This window comes from Octodon degus, unplaced genomic scaffold (genome assembly GCF_000260255.1).
Source record: "Octodon degus isolate 3935 unplaced genomic scaffold, OctDeg1.0 scaffold00032, whole genome shotgun sequence".
NCBI classification, from domain to species: domain Eukaryota; kingdom Metazoa; phylum Chordata; class Mammalia; order Rodentia; family Octodontidae; genus Octodon; species Octodon degus.
Window position 1 is genome coordinate 5,626,182 of NW_004524608.1, and position 12,324 is coordinate 5,638,505.

At 41.3% G+C, this 12,324-nt stretch overlaps 1 protein-coding gene and 1 pseudogene across 1 annotated transcript in view; both read left to right on the forward strand.

The window, feature by feature from the left end:
* Positions 1 to 2,463, forward strand: part of LOC105742010 — a 14,393-nt pseudogene extending 11,930 nt beyond the window's left edge.
* The window catches only part of Agbl3 (ATP/GTP binding protein like 3), a 109,954-nt gene that overhangs the window by 65,510 nt on the left and 32,120 nt on the right, over positions 1 to 12,324 (forward strand). The window contains exons 13-14 of the mRNA XM_023713790.1: positions 2,553 to 2,633; positions 6,202 to 6,259. Coding sequence (XP_023569558.1) covers positions 2,553 to 2,633; positions 6,202 to 6,259 — 139 coding nt within the window. The remainder of the gene's footprint in view (positions 1 to 2,552; positions 2,634 to 6,201; positions 6,260 to 12,324) is intronic.

A 12,324-nucleotide genomic window follows, 5' to 3' on the forward strand; every position in this document is an offset into this window, starting at 1 on the left:
TTTTTTTTTTTTTTTTGTTGTTGTTGTTGCTGGCTCAGCCTGCCCCGAGGGCAGGGCTGGCACAGCATGTGGTGCCAGGGATCAAACAGTACCAAGGTCCCTGAAGTTGCCTAAATTTGCCTAAGCAGGCGCTTTAGACCACTGAGCTCTCTCACTAGCCCCAACAAATCAATATTTTAAATTCCAGGGATGCGTAGTCTTTGACATGGTGATTGTCCTTTTGAGGCTGAGTCCAGTAGTGACTTTTCTATGCTTTTGCTCCCCACAGAGAGGACTGTTGAATCAGTTGCATTTACATGATTATTGTTATTTAAAACTAAAACAGCAGTTGTATTTTCAAAGATAAATCTGGGGATCCCTATTAGTGAAATACAGTCAAATCTGAGATATATATATATATATAGGATGAGATAGTATAATTTAGGATTTGAAGATTTAATAACCAGCGCTACCCAGGAAAAGTGACTTGAAACATAGTACAAGTAAGGCACTCTGTTTGCTTTTGCCACTTTCAAAACTTGAAATTCTCAGGTTATTCACCAAATTATTGTACAAGTTAGCAAATAGAATCCTTAGATTAAAACAACAGATGGGAGATTTGTGGAGTGTGTCTAATGTCATAGACCCCTTGCTCTGCATTTGATTATTTATTTTTGTTCCGTAGTTAACCTTCTCTCCCCAAATTTGCTATTAAAATCAGATTCCCAAATTACATTTCTAGTAGTTGGATGTATTTTTGGAGGAATAGTTTGTGATTACAATGCAGGTACCTTCATTACCATTACTTATACACTGGGAATAAAACCCTTTTATTAGAATTACTAACATATTATTAAAGCACCTACAAGCAATTAAAGTGGGGTGCAAGCAGGTGCAGGGGTTCGATTCCCAGGCCTGCTGTGCCAGCCCCGCCCCTGGGGTGCACTGAGATGGCAATTGAGACTGGGTGTGGTGGTGCACACCGGTAATCCCAGCTCTTGAGAAGCTGTAAACAGGTGGATCACTATGAGTCCAACAGTAGTTAGACCCTGAATATCCTGTAGACCCTTCCCTAAAATAAAAAAAAAAAATTTAAAAAAAGAATTACAGACATGTTTATAGGGACAATATTTCTTAAAGGCTGGAATGATACAAGTAAGCCTAAGAAACTGGTCGGCTAGACTCTGGAGTGATGGCAATAATCTCTGTGAACATTCCAGAAGGCTGAGCTGCACCTGGCTCCCTTCTAACCCAAGAGACAGGAATGCAGAGTTACCATTTGCAGACTTCCACCATCTGGTCTGGTCCGTAGAGACAGATCAGCCGTGACCTAAACCCATTTCAGAAGCAAAGTTGGGGCCCCAGCTGTATAAATTTTAACATGAAGTTTAATGTTTTCCTCTTTTTAAAGCATATTTGTAAATTTAAAGCCAAACAAAGGTGATTTGACTTTCTCAAGTATGATGTTGAGTTGACACTGTACCCTTAGCACTCTTCATTCCCCTTCCCTTTCCTAAGGCAATAGCTGGGGTTTTTCCTTCAAAAATTAAATGAAAAACTTCACACCATGGATTTTGCTTTTATAAGACACCTATTTACCATTTTGTTTAAATGTAAATGCTCCCTTATGCTTTCAAAATAAATTTCCTTTTGTAAAACAAAACAAAAAACAAACAACAACAACAAAAAAAAAAACAGTGGGAGATCTACAAAGTTGTCTGGCAAAGATGTGGATATAAAATCCATAGAATGAAAACTTGGAAACAACCACCCAATATTTCAGGATTCATTTCCTAGGTTGCAAATACTCTTTATGCAAGTTCAAAATATACTAGTACTCATGAATCTCCAAGACATTTCAAATCTAATCCAATCATCACATCAGCCTGAAAGTCCACATCATGACCCACATCAGCTATAGCCATATCTCCTCTTAACCCAGAGCTTGTAAAATAACAAAGCAACTTATCACACATCTAATCTATAATGATGGAAAAAGTAAGAAAATTATAATGAATCCATCACTCAGAAGAAAAAATAAAAAGCATGTGGCAATCATTGAGTCCCATCCCCCCCCAAAAAAAAAAAAGAAATCTGAATTTGTGTGTGCATACAGTGCTGAGAATTAAACCCAGGACCTTTCCTCTGAGGCAATGACCCACATCATGACCCACAACAGCAATACCCCTGTCTCCTTTCATTGTTTTTGAGACACAATCTCACTCACAACCTGGGTTGGCCTCACACTTGCAATCGTCCTGCCTCAGGTTTCCAAACAGCCAGAAATACAGGCATGCACCATAACATCCAGCTAAAATTTTATTGTGTAAATATTTAAGATATTATCTATCCTGGTAATTAAGAAATGCTTCTTGATTAGAACCCAATTATGTCCCTTTTAGAGCTTCCTGTGTTTGCTTTGTAGATATATTTGCACTTACTGGAATGAAACGGGCCAATGATTCTCCAACTTCTAAGAAGTAGGAGTCTCAAGATAGTTCTTTTTTTCTGCATATACACTGCCTTTGATGTATCATTCAAATATTAACTTTAAATGTGATTCTTCTAACTAGATTAAAACCAAGAAAAAATATCTGAAGACAAAGAAAGAGAGGAATTCTACCATAGCAAGCCATCAAAATGCCAAAGCAGAGGTAAATCTTTATTAATCTGGTCGTTGAGACTTTGAAAAAAAATAAATGCAAAAGCACGGCCAATGGCCTGGCACAATAGTACGTGTCTCTGGGAAGCGGAGCCAGAAGGATCACACATAAGCTCAAGCCAAGGCTGGGTACCTTAGTACCTTGGCAAGACACTGCCTCAAATTTTTTTTTTGCTTCAATAAATTCAGATTTATTTATTAGCTAACTTCCACATGCATCATTGAAAATCAAATGTCATTCAAAAACCACTAAGGTTACAAGTTGTGTGTTATACACAATCTGTACTTAAAGCTTACTGCTTTATGACCAGGTTTCAGCTTATTTATAGTCAGCCCCCCGAACCCATGGATTCAACCAATCACAGGTCTAAAATATTTGAAAAAAATAGAGCCTGTGCTGAACATGACAAATACAACTTGAAGAATGATTTCTTTTTCTTGTTATTATTCCTCAAACAATACAGTATAATAACAGTTTGCATACCTAAAGTGTATATTGTATCAGTTATTACAAGCAATTTAGCAGTGGCTTGGAGTATGGGGAGGGTATAATTTTAAAAAATAAATAAGAATAAAAAGGGCTAGGAATGTAGCTCAGTGTGAAAGCCTTGGGTTCAATCCTCAGCACCATGAAAAACAACAGAAAACAATGGTAAGAAATTTCATCTTATATTTTAATTTTTTTCCAGGAAAACTTGATGATGAAACTTTTGCTCTTATTATTTACTAGTTATAAAAGATCCTTAACAGATGAGAAGCAGACCTTATTAAGGTGTTAGATTTAGATGTCATTTCTAGCCAGGTGTGGTGGCACACACCTGTAATTCCAGCACTCGGGTGACTCCTCCTTCCAGCAAGAGGATTGTGGTGAGTTTGAGACCAGCCTGGGCTCTGAAGTGAGCTCAAGGCAGTCTGAGCTGCATCGCGAGACCCTGTTTCAAAAAAGAAAAAAAAAATATTTCTACTTACCTTTTCTAATAATAATGAGGAAGTTTGCAAGTACATCCATGAGAGCAAGATGAAAGAAATTAAAACTAAGAAAAAATAAATGGGGTTACAGAGAATAAAAATAAATGGTACTGAGAGACTGACTTCTATATAACTGCAGGAGGAGCTCCACAGATCCATTTACCAGAAAAACTGCTGAATGCAAAGATACGAGGGAAGGAAGGAAGGAAAGGAAGGAAAGGAAGCAAGGGAGGGAGTCATTTGGTCTCTGCAAGTGAAAAAAAAATATTCAAAAAAATCTAATCAAATTCATTAGAAAGAACAGGACCTTGCTCCACCAGCTCCAGCTGTTCTTCTCTCCCCACCTCCCAGCTCACTGGGACACAAATTTCACTCCAGACCTGAGCAGCAGAGAAAGCTAATGGCTGAGCTCTCCTGGCCACCAGAGGGCTGACCCCCAGCAGCAGGACAACAGTATTTCATGTTCTCCTGCAGTGCCTGTGCCTGAAGCTGAGTTCCAGGGGTGGAAGGTCCCCTTTCCTTCCCAGACTCCCTCTTGGGATGGATGCAGGTTCTCCCTTGGGTGCTACGCTGTGGAGACTACTTGGACCCTGGTGTCCCTGGCCTTGCCTTGTGAGTGGTGGTTCCACACTGGAGGAGGAAGTGGAAAAGACCTGAGGCTACTGCGCTGCCCTCACCTGCAGCTGGCCTCCTAAAGCACTGTATCACCAGAAGAGTGCATTTTTGGCTCCATCTCTGGCTCCAGACCCAAGGTTTAGAAATTTTGTCTTGAGAGAGAACCGAGCCATAAAACAGATAGCTTTCCTATCTCTTCCCCTTTGTAATGCAACAGGAGAAGTTTAAGCTAAAACGCATTCTCAAATACAGCAGGTATGGTACAAGGCGACTGGGAGGAAACTGGTAGATTCACTGGAGATAATGACTAACCTGTATACAGGTTACCCAAGAGAACTCAGGAAAGAGAGATCTGGGAGGAGCACCCTTGACTCAGACCAAGGTTAAGGCACTGGCCTCTAGACCTCTCCAGTAGATGAACTCATGATCGATTTATAACACCCAGCTGAACCGAATCGGCAAGGTTCCAGGGTGGAAGCCCACCTGTGAGTTGTTACCAACAGCATAAAAAGGAGAACCGGGGAGGAAGCTGGTGTGTTATTGATTTTCCCAGAGAAGCTTGTTGCTCTGGTTTTCCTGATATGAGCTTGACTATTCGCATGGTCAGAGGAGCTCCAGTCCTGGTTGTTGCTGAGGATGGCTACAGGTCTTTGCAAGGGAGCCCTGGTCCTTATCTTAAGCATCGCTTCCTGGCTCCAATGCAGATCCCACAGACTTTCCAGCTTCCACTGCTGATGTTTGGGCCTTCCCAGTGCAGGTCCTTGATACAGACTTGTAGGAGGCGTTGTCATGGGCTCTGGCCTTCAGCTGGACTCCTGGGACGACTTTGCCATGGGATCCAGGCCCTCAGCTGGATTCTTTAGGTCTCTAATGCATGCACAGATTGTGTGAACTCTTCTGTATTTGACTTTTTGGGGGAGTGTTGTAAAGTAGCCCTACAAATTATGTATCCTACAGCTGGCCAAATAGCTCAGCGGGTTAAAGCACCTGTTTAGGCAGGTTCAGTCCCCTGGCCTGGCGTGCCACCCCCCCACCCAATGGCACGCTGAGATAGCAATTGAGACTGGGTGTGGTGGCGCTAATCCCAGCACTTGCGAGGCTATAAACAGGAGGATCACTATTAGTCCAATCTATGCAGTGAGACCCTGTACACCCTGTCCTAAATACAAAAAAAAAAAAAATGTGTCCTGTACTAAATACTTTCCCTTGTAAACTCTGACTACAACACTACGCTTCCAAAGGAGACCAACTTTGAGTGGCGCAGTCTGAGCAGCTAGGCACGCTCTGGGACTGTGCTGAAGGTAATGGGTCAGATCATAGTGGAGTGTGACCATCTTCAGAGCCCTGTCACAGCACCTGCCATTGCAGGATGAACATGAGCACATGCAAGTCTGAGCTCCGGAGGACAGTGTTAGAGTTAGCACTGCAGAGGACAGATGGATCTCACTGAAATAACCTAACCAGTCTCTACACAAACAAGCAAGTGCCAATGATGAGCCTTGGAAACAGTGGGGGAAGGAAAACCAGTCCCCAGAATTGATTACATCATCTACTTGAGAAATGAGCCTGAAGAACACAAAGGAAGTGCAGTCGAAGTGGTAGTCCTTGTTAGCAGGACTGCAACAGTCCATCCTTGATCCACCAAGCAATCCCTAAGCACCTGTTCCTGGCAGAGAACTTTCAACCCCTCCTCCCCTCCTTATTTGTAAACACCACTGCACTCGGACCAGCCATCCCCTCCTTATTTACAGAAGCTTTGTTTCCATTTTTTTTTCTTTCTATTCTCTTTTTTCCCTCTTCCTTCCTTCACCCTCCACACCCCTACTTTCCCTTCCCATTTGAAGATTCTCTTCTACTTGACAATACCTGCTATACATTTCCCATCATGCCACAAATGATATAGGTAATATACTCTATTGTTATGTCTATGTTCATAATATAGCATTTTTAACTTCTCATTTTTTCTATTCTGTCAGGTTTTTGATAGAGAACATCTACTGCAGACGCACAGAGAATCAAATTCTGATGCAAAAGGTAGTGTTTTGCTTCTCTCTTTTCGTAAAGAGTTAATTCACTTACTGGGGAATGCTGTTCTTCCGCCTCACCTTGGAGATCACCACTGAGTGCTGTGCTAAGGACGTAGAGAAGGCTGTTAGGCCACCTCTCTGCAGCACTCTCGTAGAGAAGGCTGTTAGGCCACCTCTCTGCAGCACTCTCGTAAGCAGGGAGGAGAAGCCAGTGGACAAGCTCTGTGCTACAGGTGCAACCCCAGGGCTCAGCACAGGGAGCAGAGAGAAGGAGATTATCACTTACGTCACAGGACAGAGGGGTCCACATGGTTGAGAGATTCCCCCGGCTTTTCCCCAAAGAGAATGTAAGGATTTAATGCTTTAAAAACCATTTTGTTCCTTTCATTTCATAGAAGATAATCTCAGGGAGAAAATTATAGGTCACCCACAGCTTCTCTTGCAAACTGCTAAGTGTGAAGTGACTCAAGCTGACTCGCTAGCATCTTTGTGGGGTGTTTTTGTCATTTTTAATAAAGATCCTTTAAAAAAATTTAATATTTAAATTTTATCCAAAATAATTACTTAATGTTATATATATATTTGTGTTGGTTCATTTCAAATTCAAACTACACACTGCCTCCAAGGATTTGAGATAACCTAAATAAAAGTATACACATGCATGCACATAAATCCACTCTGGCCTGTGGAGGCCCTGCTAGAGTTTGGGGTAACCACAGGCCTAGGTGGATAACTGGAGAATTCCAAGAGCTCATCGGCAACTGAATGTCCTTGTGAGTGCCTTTCCTTGGTGTCCTCTGTTTTGAAGGGGAGTGAAACAGGTTATGAAAGCTTCGGTCCAGCCAGTTTGTCCTGCCAGTGTGCACACAGCACCCCCACCGTGATTACCTCAGCTCTTTGCAGAGCTGAGCAGGACTGCACCTAAGTTTTAGGAGACAGATACAAAATGAAGGCTGAGATTTGTTCTGCTCCGAGTTACCTACTGGGCCTCTGTGGGCCCAACTGAAAATTACTGTTTTTTAAGAAAAAAATTTTTCAAGTTCTTGACTGCCTCAGAAGGAAACAGAAGTCATGCTTTGAGTGAATAACAGGTTAAGTGCCCAGGGATTTGTCTTCTGTCGCTGTGGTGGTCACTGATTATGCCAAATAGAATGATCCAGAGGTTTTTCAGAAAAGGTGACTGTTAACATTTCAGGAGCCAAATAGCACTTTCCTTAGCAAATTCTCTACCTGCTAACATAAAAGAGTAACCCTGGCATGGTGGTGCATATGTGTAATCCCAGCACTGGGAGACTGAGGAAGGAGGGTCCCCAAGAGTTCCAGGTCAGCCTGGGCTACATAATGAGTTTGAGGCTATCCTAGACTACATGACAAGACACTGTCTCAAAGAAAAACAAACAAATAAATAAAAGAGTAATTAAGACAAAAAAGCAAGCCAAAATAAAAAAAACCTTAATCCAGCAATATAGAAGATTGTAAATAATATTGTTACAGAAAACAGACCAAACATGGGAAGAAACGACACTGAGAAAGTTTAGGAGGCAGTTTATTACACCAGTGGGCCTGACCAGAATCTGTCCCAAAGAATCAGTGCCCCTTCACCCATGCAGGGGGTGGGGCTAGGATAGGAGGTGGAACTTTAATAGGGAGAGCAAGCAGGGAGGTACAAAGGCAGATTTGGAACCTTATGATTGGAGGGTTAGTAACATCATGAGTTACTAAGGAATTTAAATGACTTGTTACATAGCAAGGCCATCAGTTAAACAAGCATGGGTTACATAAAGGAAGAAATGTGCAGTTAGCAGGCTTTGCCAAACATGTCTGTCTGGTTTTGGCAAGCATTCTTGACAGGCTTTATTCAAAATTTCAATTCTCCCTTCAATATGACCAAGTCTGTTTTTCCAAGAAATGCAAATTGGTTTAAAATTTTTAAATTTAACAACATAATATATTCATAGAATAAAGAAGGAAAAAGACATATAATCATCCCAATAGATGGGGGAAAGCATTTAACAAACTCTAATGTATTTTTTTTGACTATTGTTAAAAGTGCTGGACATGGGGTACGTGCCTGTAATCCCAGCCCTTGGAGGCTGAGGCAGGAGGGTCAAGAGGTTGAGGTCAGGCTGGGCTGCATAGCATGTGCGTGGCCAGGTTAGGCTATATAGTAACAGCCTGTCTCTAAGGGAAAAAAGTAATAAGTGGATTATTTGGAAGGGGAGTTATAGTTTAATAAATAGTTGATGTTAACAATAAATATTCTGAATATAAAATTAAGAAAAGCTCATTTACAATAGCACTGAAGAGAGTATTTACTTGGGAAAATTTTTACAGAATTGACTGTACACCAAAAACTACAAAACACAGTTAAATTGCTAAACCAAAACCCTACAGCACAAGAAATCTCTGAAATAAAAGTTTATTGAATCATTACAGAACCAAAGGCTATTGTTATTACTGATCTTACCACTTTAACCAAGGTGACATAGTTGTTATGATCAATGTAGGCTGCTAAGTAGACCATGTGAGGTCATAAACAATACTGCAGTCCAGTGCCAAAGAACTGGGCACTAGGCCAAACAGACAGCAACCTGCCATCCATGATAAATTAAGGAGGCGGGATCCTGGGACAGACCCAAAAGCCACCTGCGCCTAGAAGACATCTCTGAAAGGTAGTATTTCCTAAGGAGGTACTGGTACTAGTAATAAAGCTACCTACCACAAGCAATTTACAAGTCTCAATACAGAAAACAATTAAGCAAAAAAAAGAGGCAAAAACATGGATGCAAAACACAAGCCATAACCTACAACTCACCCAGGGCAAATCAGGGGGCACTGAGGTGGCAAAAATCAAAGCCATCCAGCTGAATTTTATGAAATGGTAAACAGTAGAAATAACAAAACAGATCACTAAGTCTGCTGACAAAACAAAACAGTTAAAGAGATGATGAAAACAATAAAGAAAATGACTAGTGAGTCTAGAGTAGACCCAAATTTAAAAAAAAATAAATAAATAGAGGAGCTTAGAAAAGATATGAAATCATGAAGGCCCAACATAGAAAAGACCTAGAATCTATAAAACAGACTCAAACAAGACAAGCATGTCCACTATCACCGTTCCTATTGAATACAGTTCTGGAAGCATTAACCAGAACAATTAGACAAGAGAAATAAAGGGATGCAGACAGGAAAGGAAAAGGTTAACCACTTACATTTCAATTATTTGAATACAAGGTGACCAAAAATTGCATATTTTTTAAAGGTAATATAACAGGAAATATAAAACCACAGTTTTAGCAAATGTATTCAATTCTAGAACTAACAGTTGAAAGGACACCTGCCCAAGTGGTGCTTGGGAGAGTAAACCAATGTACTGCCTGAGTGAAATGAATCAAAGATCTAAACATTAAACTAGAAGAGGGCTAGCCAGATAGCTCAGTGGATTAAAGTGCCTGCTTAGACAGATGCAGTGGCTGGGGTTCGATTCCCAGTGTGCCATGCCAGCCCCCTACCCCCGGGCGCACTGAGACAGCGATTGAGACCAGGTCTGGTGGTATGTTCCTGTAATTCCAGCACTTGGGAGGCTGAAAACAAGAGAATCACTACGAGTCCAATCTGTGTAGTGAGACCCTGTAGACCCTGTACTGTACTAAATACAAAAAATAAATAAATAAACTAGAAACACTAGATCTTCTGGAAGATACAATAGGTAAATCTCTAAAAGACATAGGTATAGCCAAAGGCTTCATGAACAAAACTCCAATGGCTCAGAAAATATTACAATGAATCAACAATTTCATGGGATCATGTGAGATTAAAAAGCTTTTTCACAGCAAAAGAAACCACCAACAGAATGAAGAGTCAACCCACAGAATAGGAAAAAAATTTAACAGTCCTTAAAGAACTAATCTTTAGAATATAAAGAACTGGGAAAAAAAAAAAGACTCCCCAAACATAAAAACCCAATCTGAAAATAGACATCTGAAATGAATAGACATTTCTTGGATGAAGAAGTACAAACAGTAAATAAATATGTGAAAAAATTGGACTTCAATGGTCATTTAGCAGATGCGAATGAAAACCCTGAGATTCCACCTCACTCCAGAAAGAATGGATACTATCAAGAAATCAACCAATAACAAATGCTAGGAAGGCAGTGGGGGAAAAGAAATCCTTCTCCATTGTTGGTAGGAGTAAACTGGTACATTCGCTATGGAAATCAGTACGGAGTTTCCTCAAAAAACTAAATTTAATTTTTTTTCCCCCTGCATAACCAGGGATTGAACTCAGGTCCTTGTGATTGCCAGGGAAGTACTTATTCTACTGAGCCATTTCCCTGGCCCCTGAAAAACTAAATTTAGAGGCTCCAATTAATCTAGCTGTTACCCTCCTAGTTATTTTCCCAAAAGAGTTATATCATACTGCAGTGATATATGTGCATCCGGCTTCCTAGCAGCATAGTTCGTAATCACTAAATCTTATAAACAGCCCACATGCCCATTAACAAATGAATGGATAACAAAAATGACGTATTTATACACATGGAGTACTACTCTGCCATAAAGAAGGTGTCTTGGTTACTTATCTCATTGCTGAGACCAAAAAAAAACAAAACAAAACAAAAAAAAAACATTCAAATATAGGGGAGGAAAGATTTATTTTATTGTATTTATTTTGTGTGTGTGTGTGTGTGTGTGTGTGTGCGTGTGTGTATTCGGGACAGGGTCTTACTACCCAGCTTGGACTTGTAGTGATCCTCCTGTCTTCAGACTCCCTAGCACTGGAATTACAGGCTTGCGCCACCACACCCAGTCTCAGTGGCTGGCTCAGCACACCCATACGCAGGGCCAGTGCAGCATGTGGTACAGGGGATCAAACCCCAGTCCCTGCACTTGCCTAAGAGGCGCTGAGCTTTGTCACCAGTCTGAAAGGTTTATTTTGGCTCACAGTTTGTAGAGGTTTCAGTCCATAATCAGATGGCCCCAAGGCAGGGAGGCATGGTAGCGGGGCAGCGCAGAGGAGAAACAGTTCATGGTAGGCAAAGGTAGAAAATTGCTACCAAAAGCAGTAGCTTCTTTCTCCCCCTTTCGTATTCTGTCCAGGCTACCCAGCTTAGGGTGGGTGCCAACCCCATCAGTCACTTAGTAATGGCACTCCCTTAATTCCAGCACCCTTAATCTTACTGCTGTCCATGACTCAATCCCAGCGTCACACACTGTAGACCCAGCCCCCTCTAAAAAGCCCCACCTATGAGTACACGAGGCTTTGGGGGGACATCAAGACATAAACCATAAAAGAAGAGCCAACTTCAGTCATTTGTAGGAAAATGGATACACCTTGACACCATAATTTCAATTGAAATAAGTCGGAAACAAAGCTTAAATATCATTTATCTTTTTCTATGAGAAATCCAAAGGGTAGATGTTGGGAAGGAGAAAGAATGTGTTCAAGTGGGAAGGGGAACAAGAGAGGAGGGAAAAAGAAAAAAAAAAAAAACAACAACAACAACAAAAGGAAAAACTAGAAAGAAACCCTTTGTAAATGAAGAGGGGAAGAAGGCTTGAAGGAAGGAGAGGGAACTAGGAGAAAATACATAAGATGTTCTATACCGGTGCCAATTCCCCAAGCTGAATGTTACCAATGGAGTATGTAGTAATATGTACTAATGGAATATGTACAAATACATACTCATAAAAATGTAAATTTTAAAATACGAAAAAGGAAATACAGCATTAGGCTCTCAAGAGAGAGACACATGATGGACTGGGACTGGGTGTACTTGTGTTTTGTTGGGTAGAAATCTGTGGCATTTGTGAACCCAAAGAGGACAAGGCTCATTTCATGAGTGACAGGCAAGAGGCAGCACTCACAGGGAGGTCACAGGTGAAAGATACAGTTCACGAAGAAAAGCACAGCTCAGTCTGTGGTTGTTGTTTACTTTGAGCCTTAAGAATTTAGGAACAGAGACCCAGTCCTAGCCCAGGTCCGGTGAGTGTGCGGAGAGTTTCCTGCTGCCCTGCGCAGGCGGGACCAGTCCCAGCCCAGGCGCAGCGTGGGCCGGACCCTCTCCCA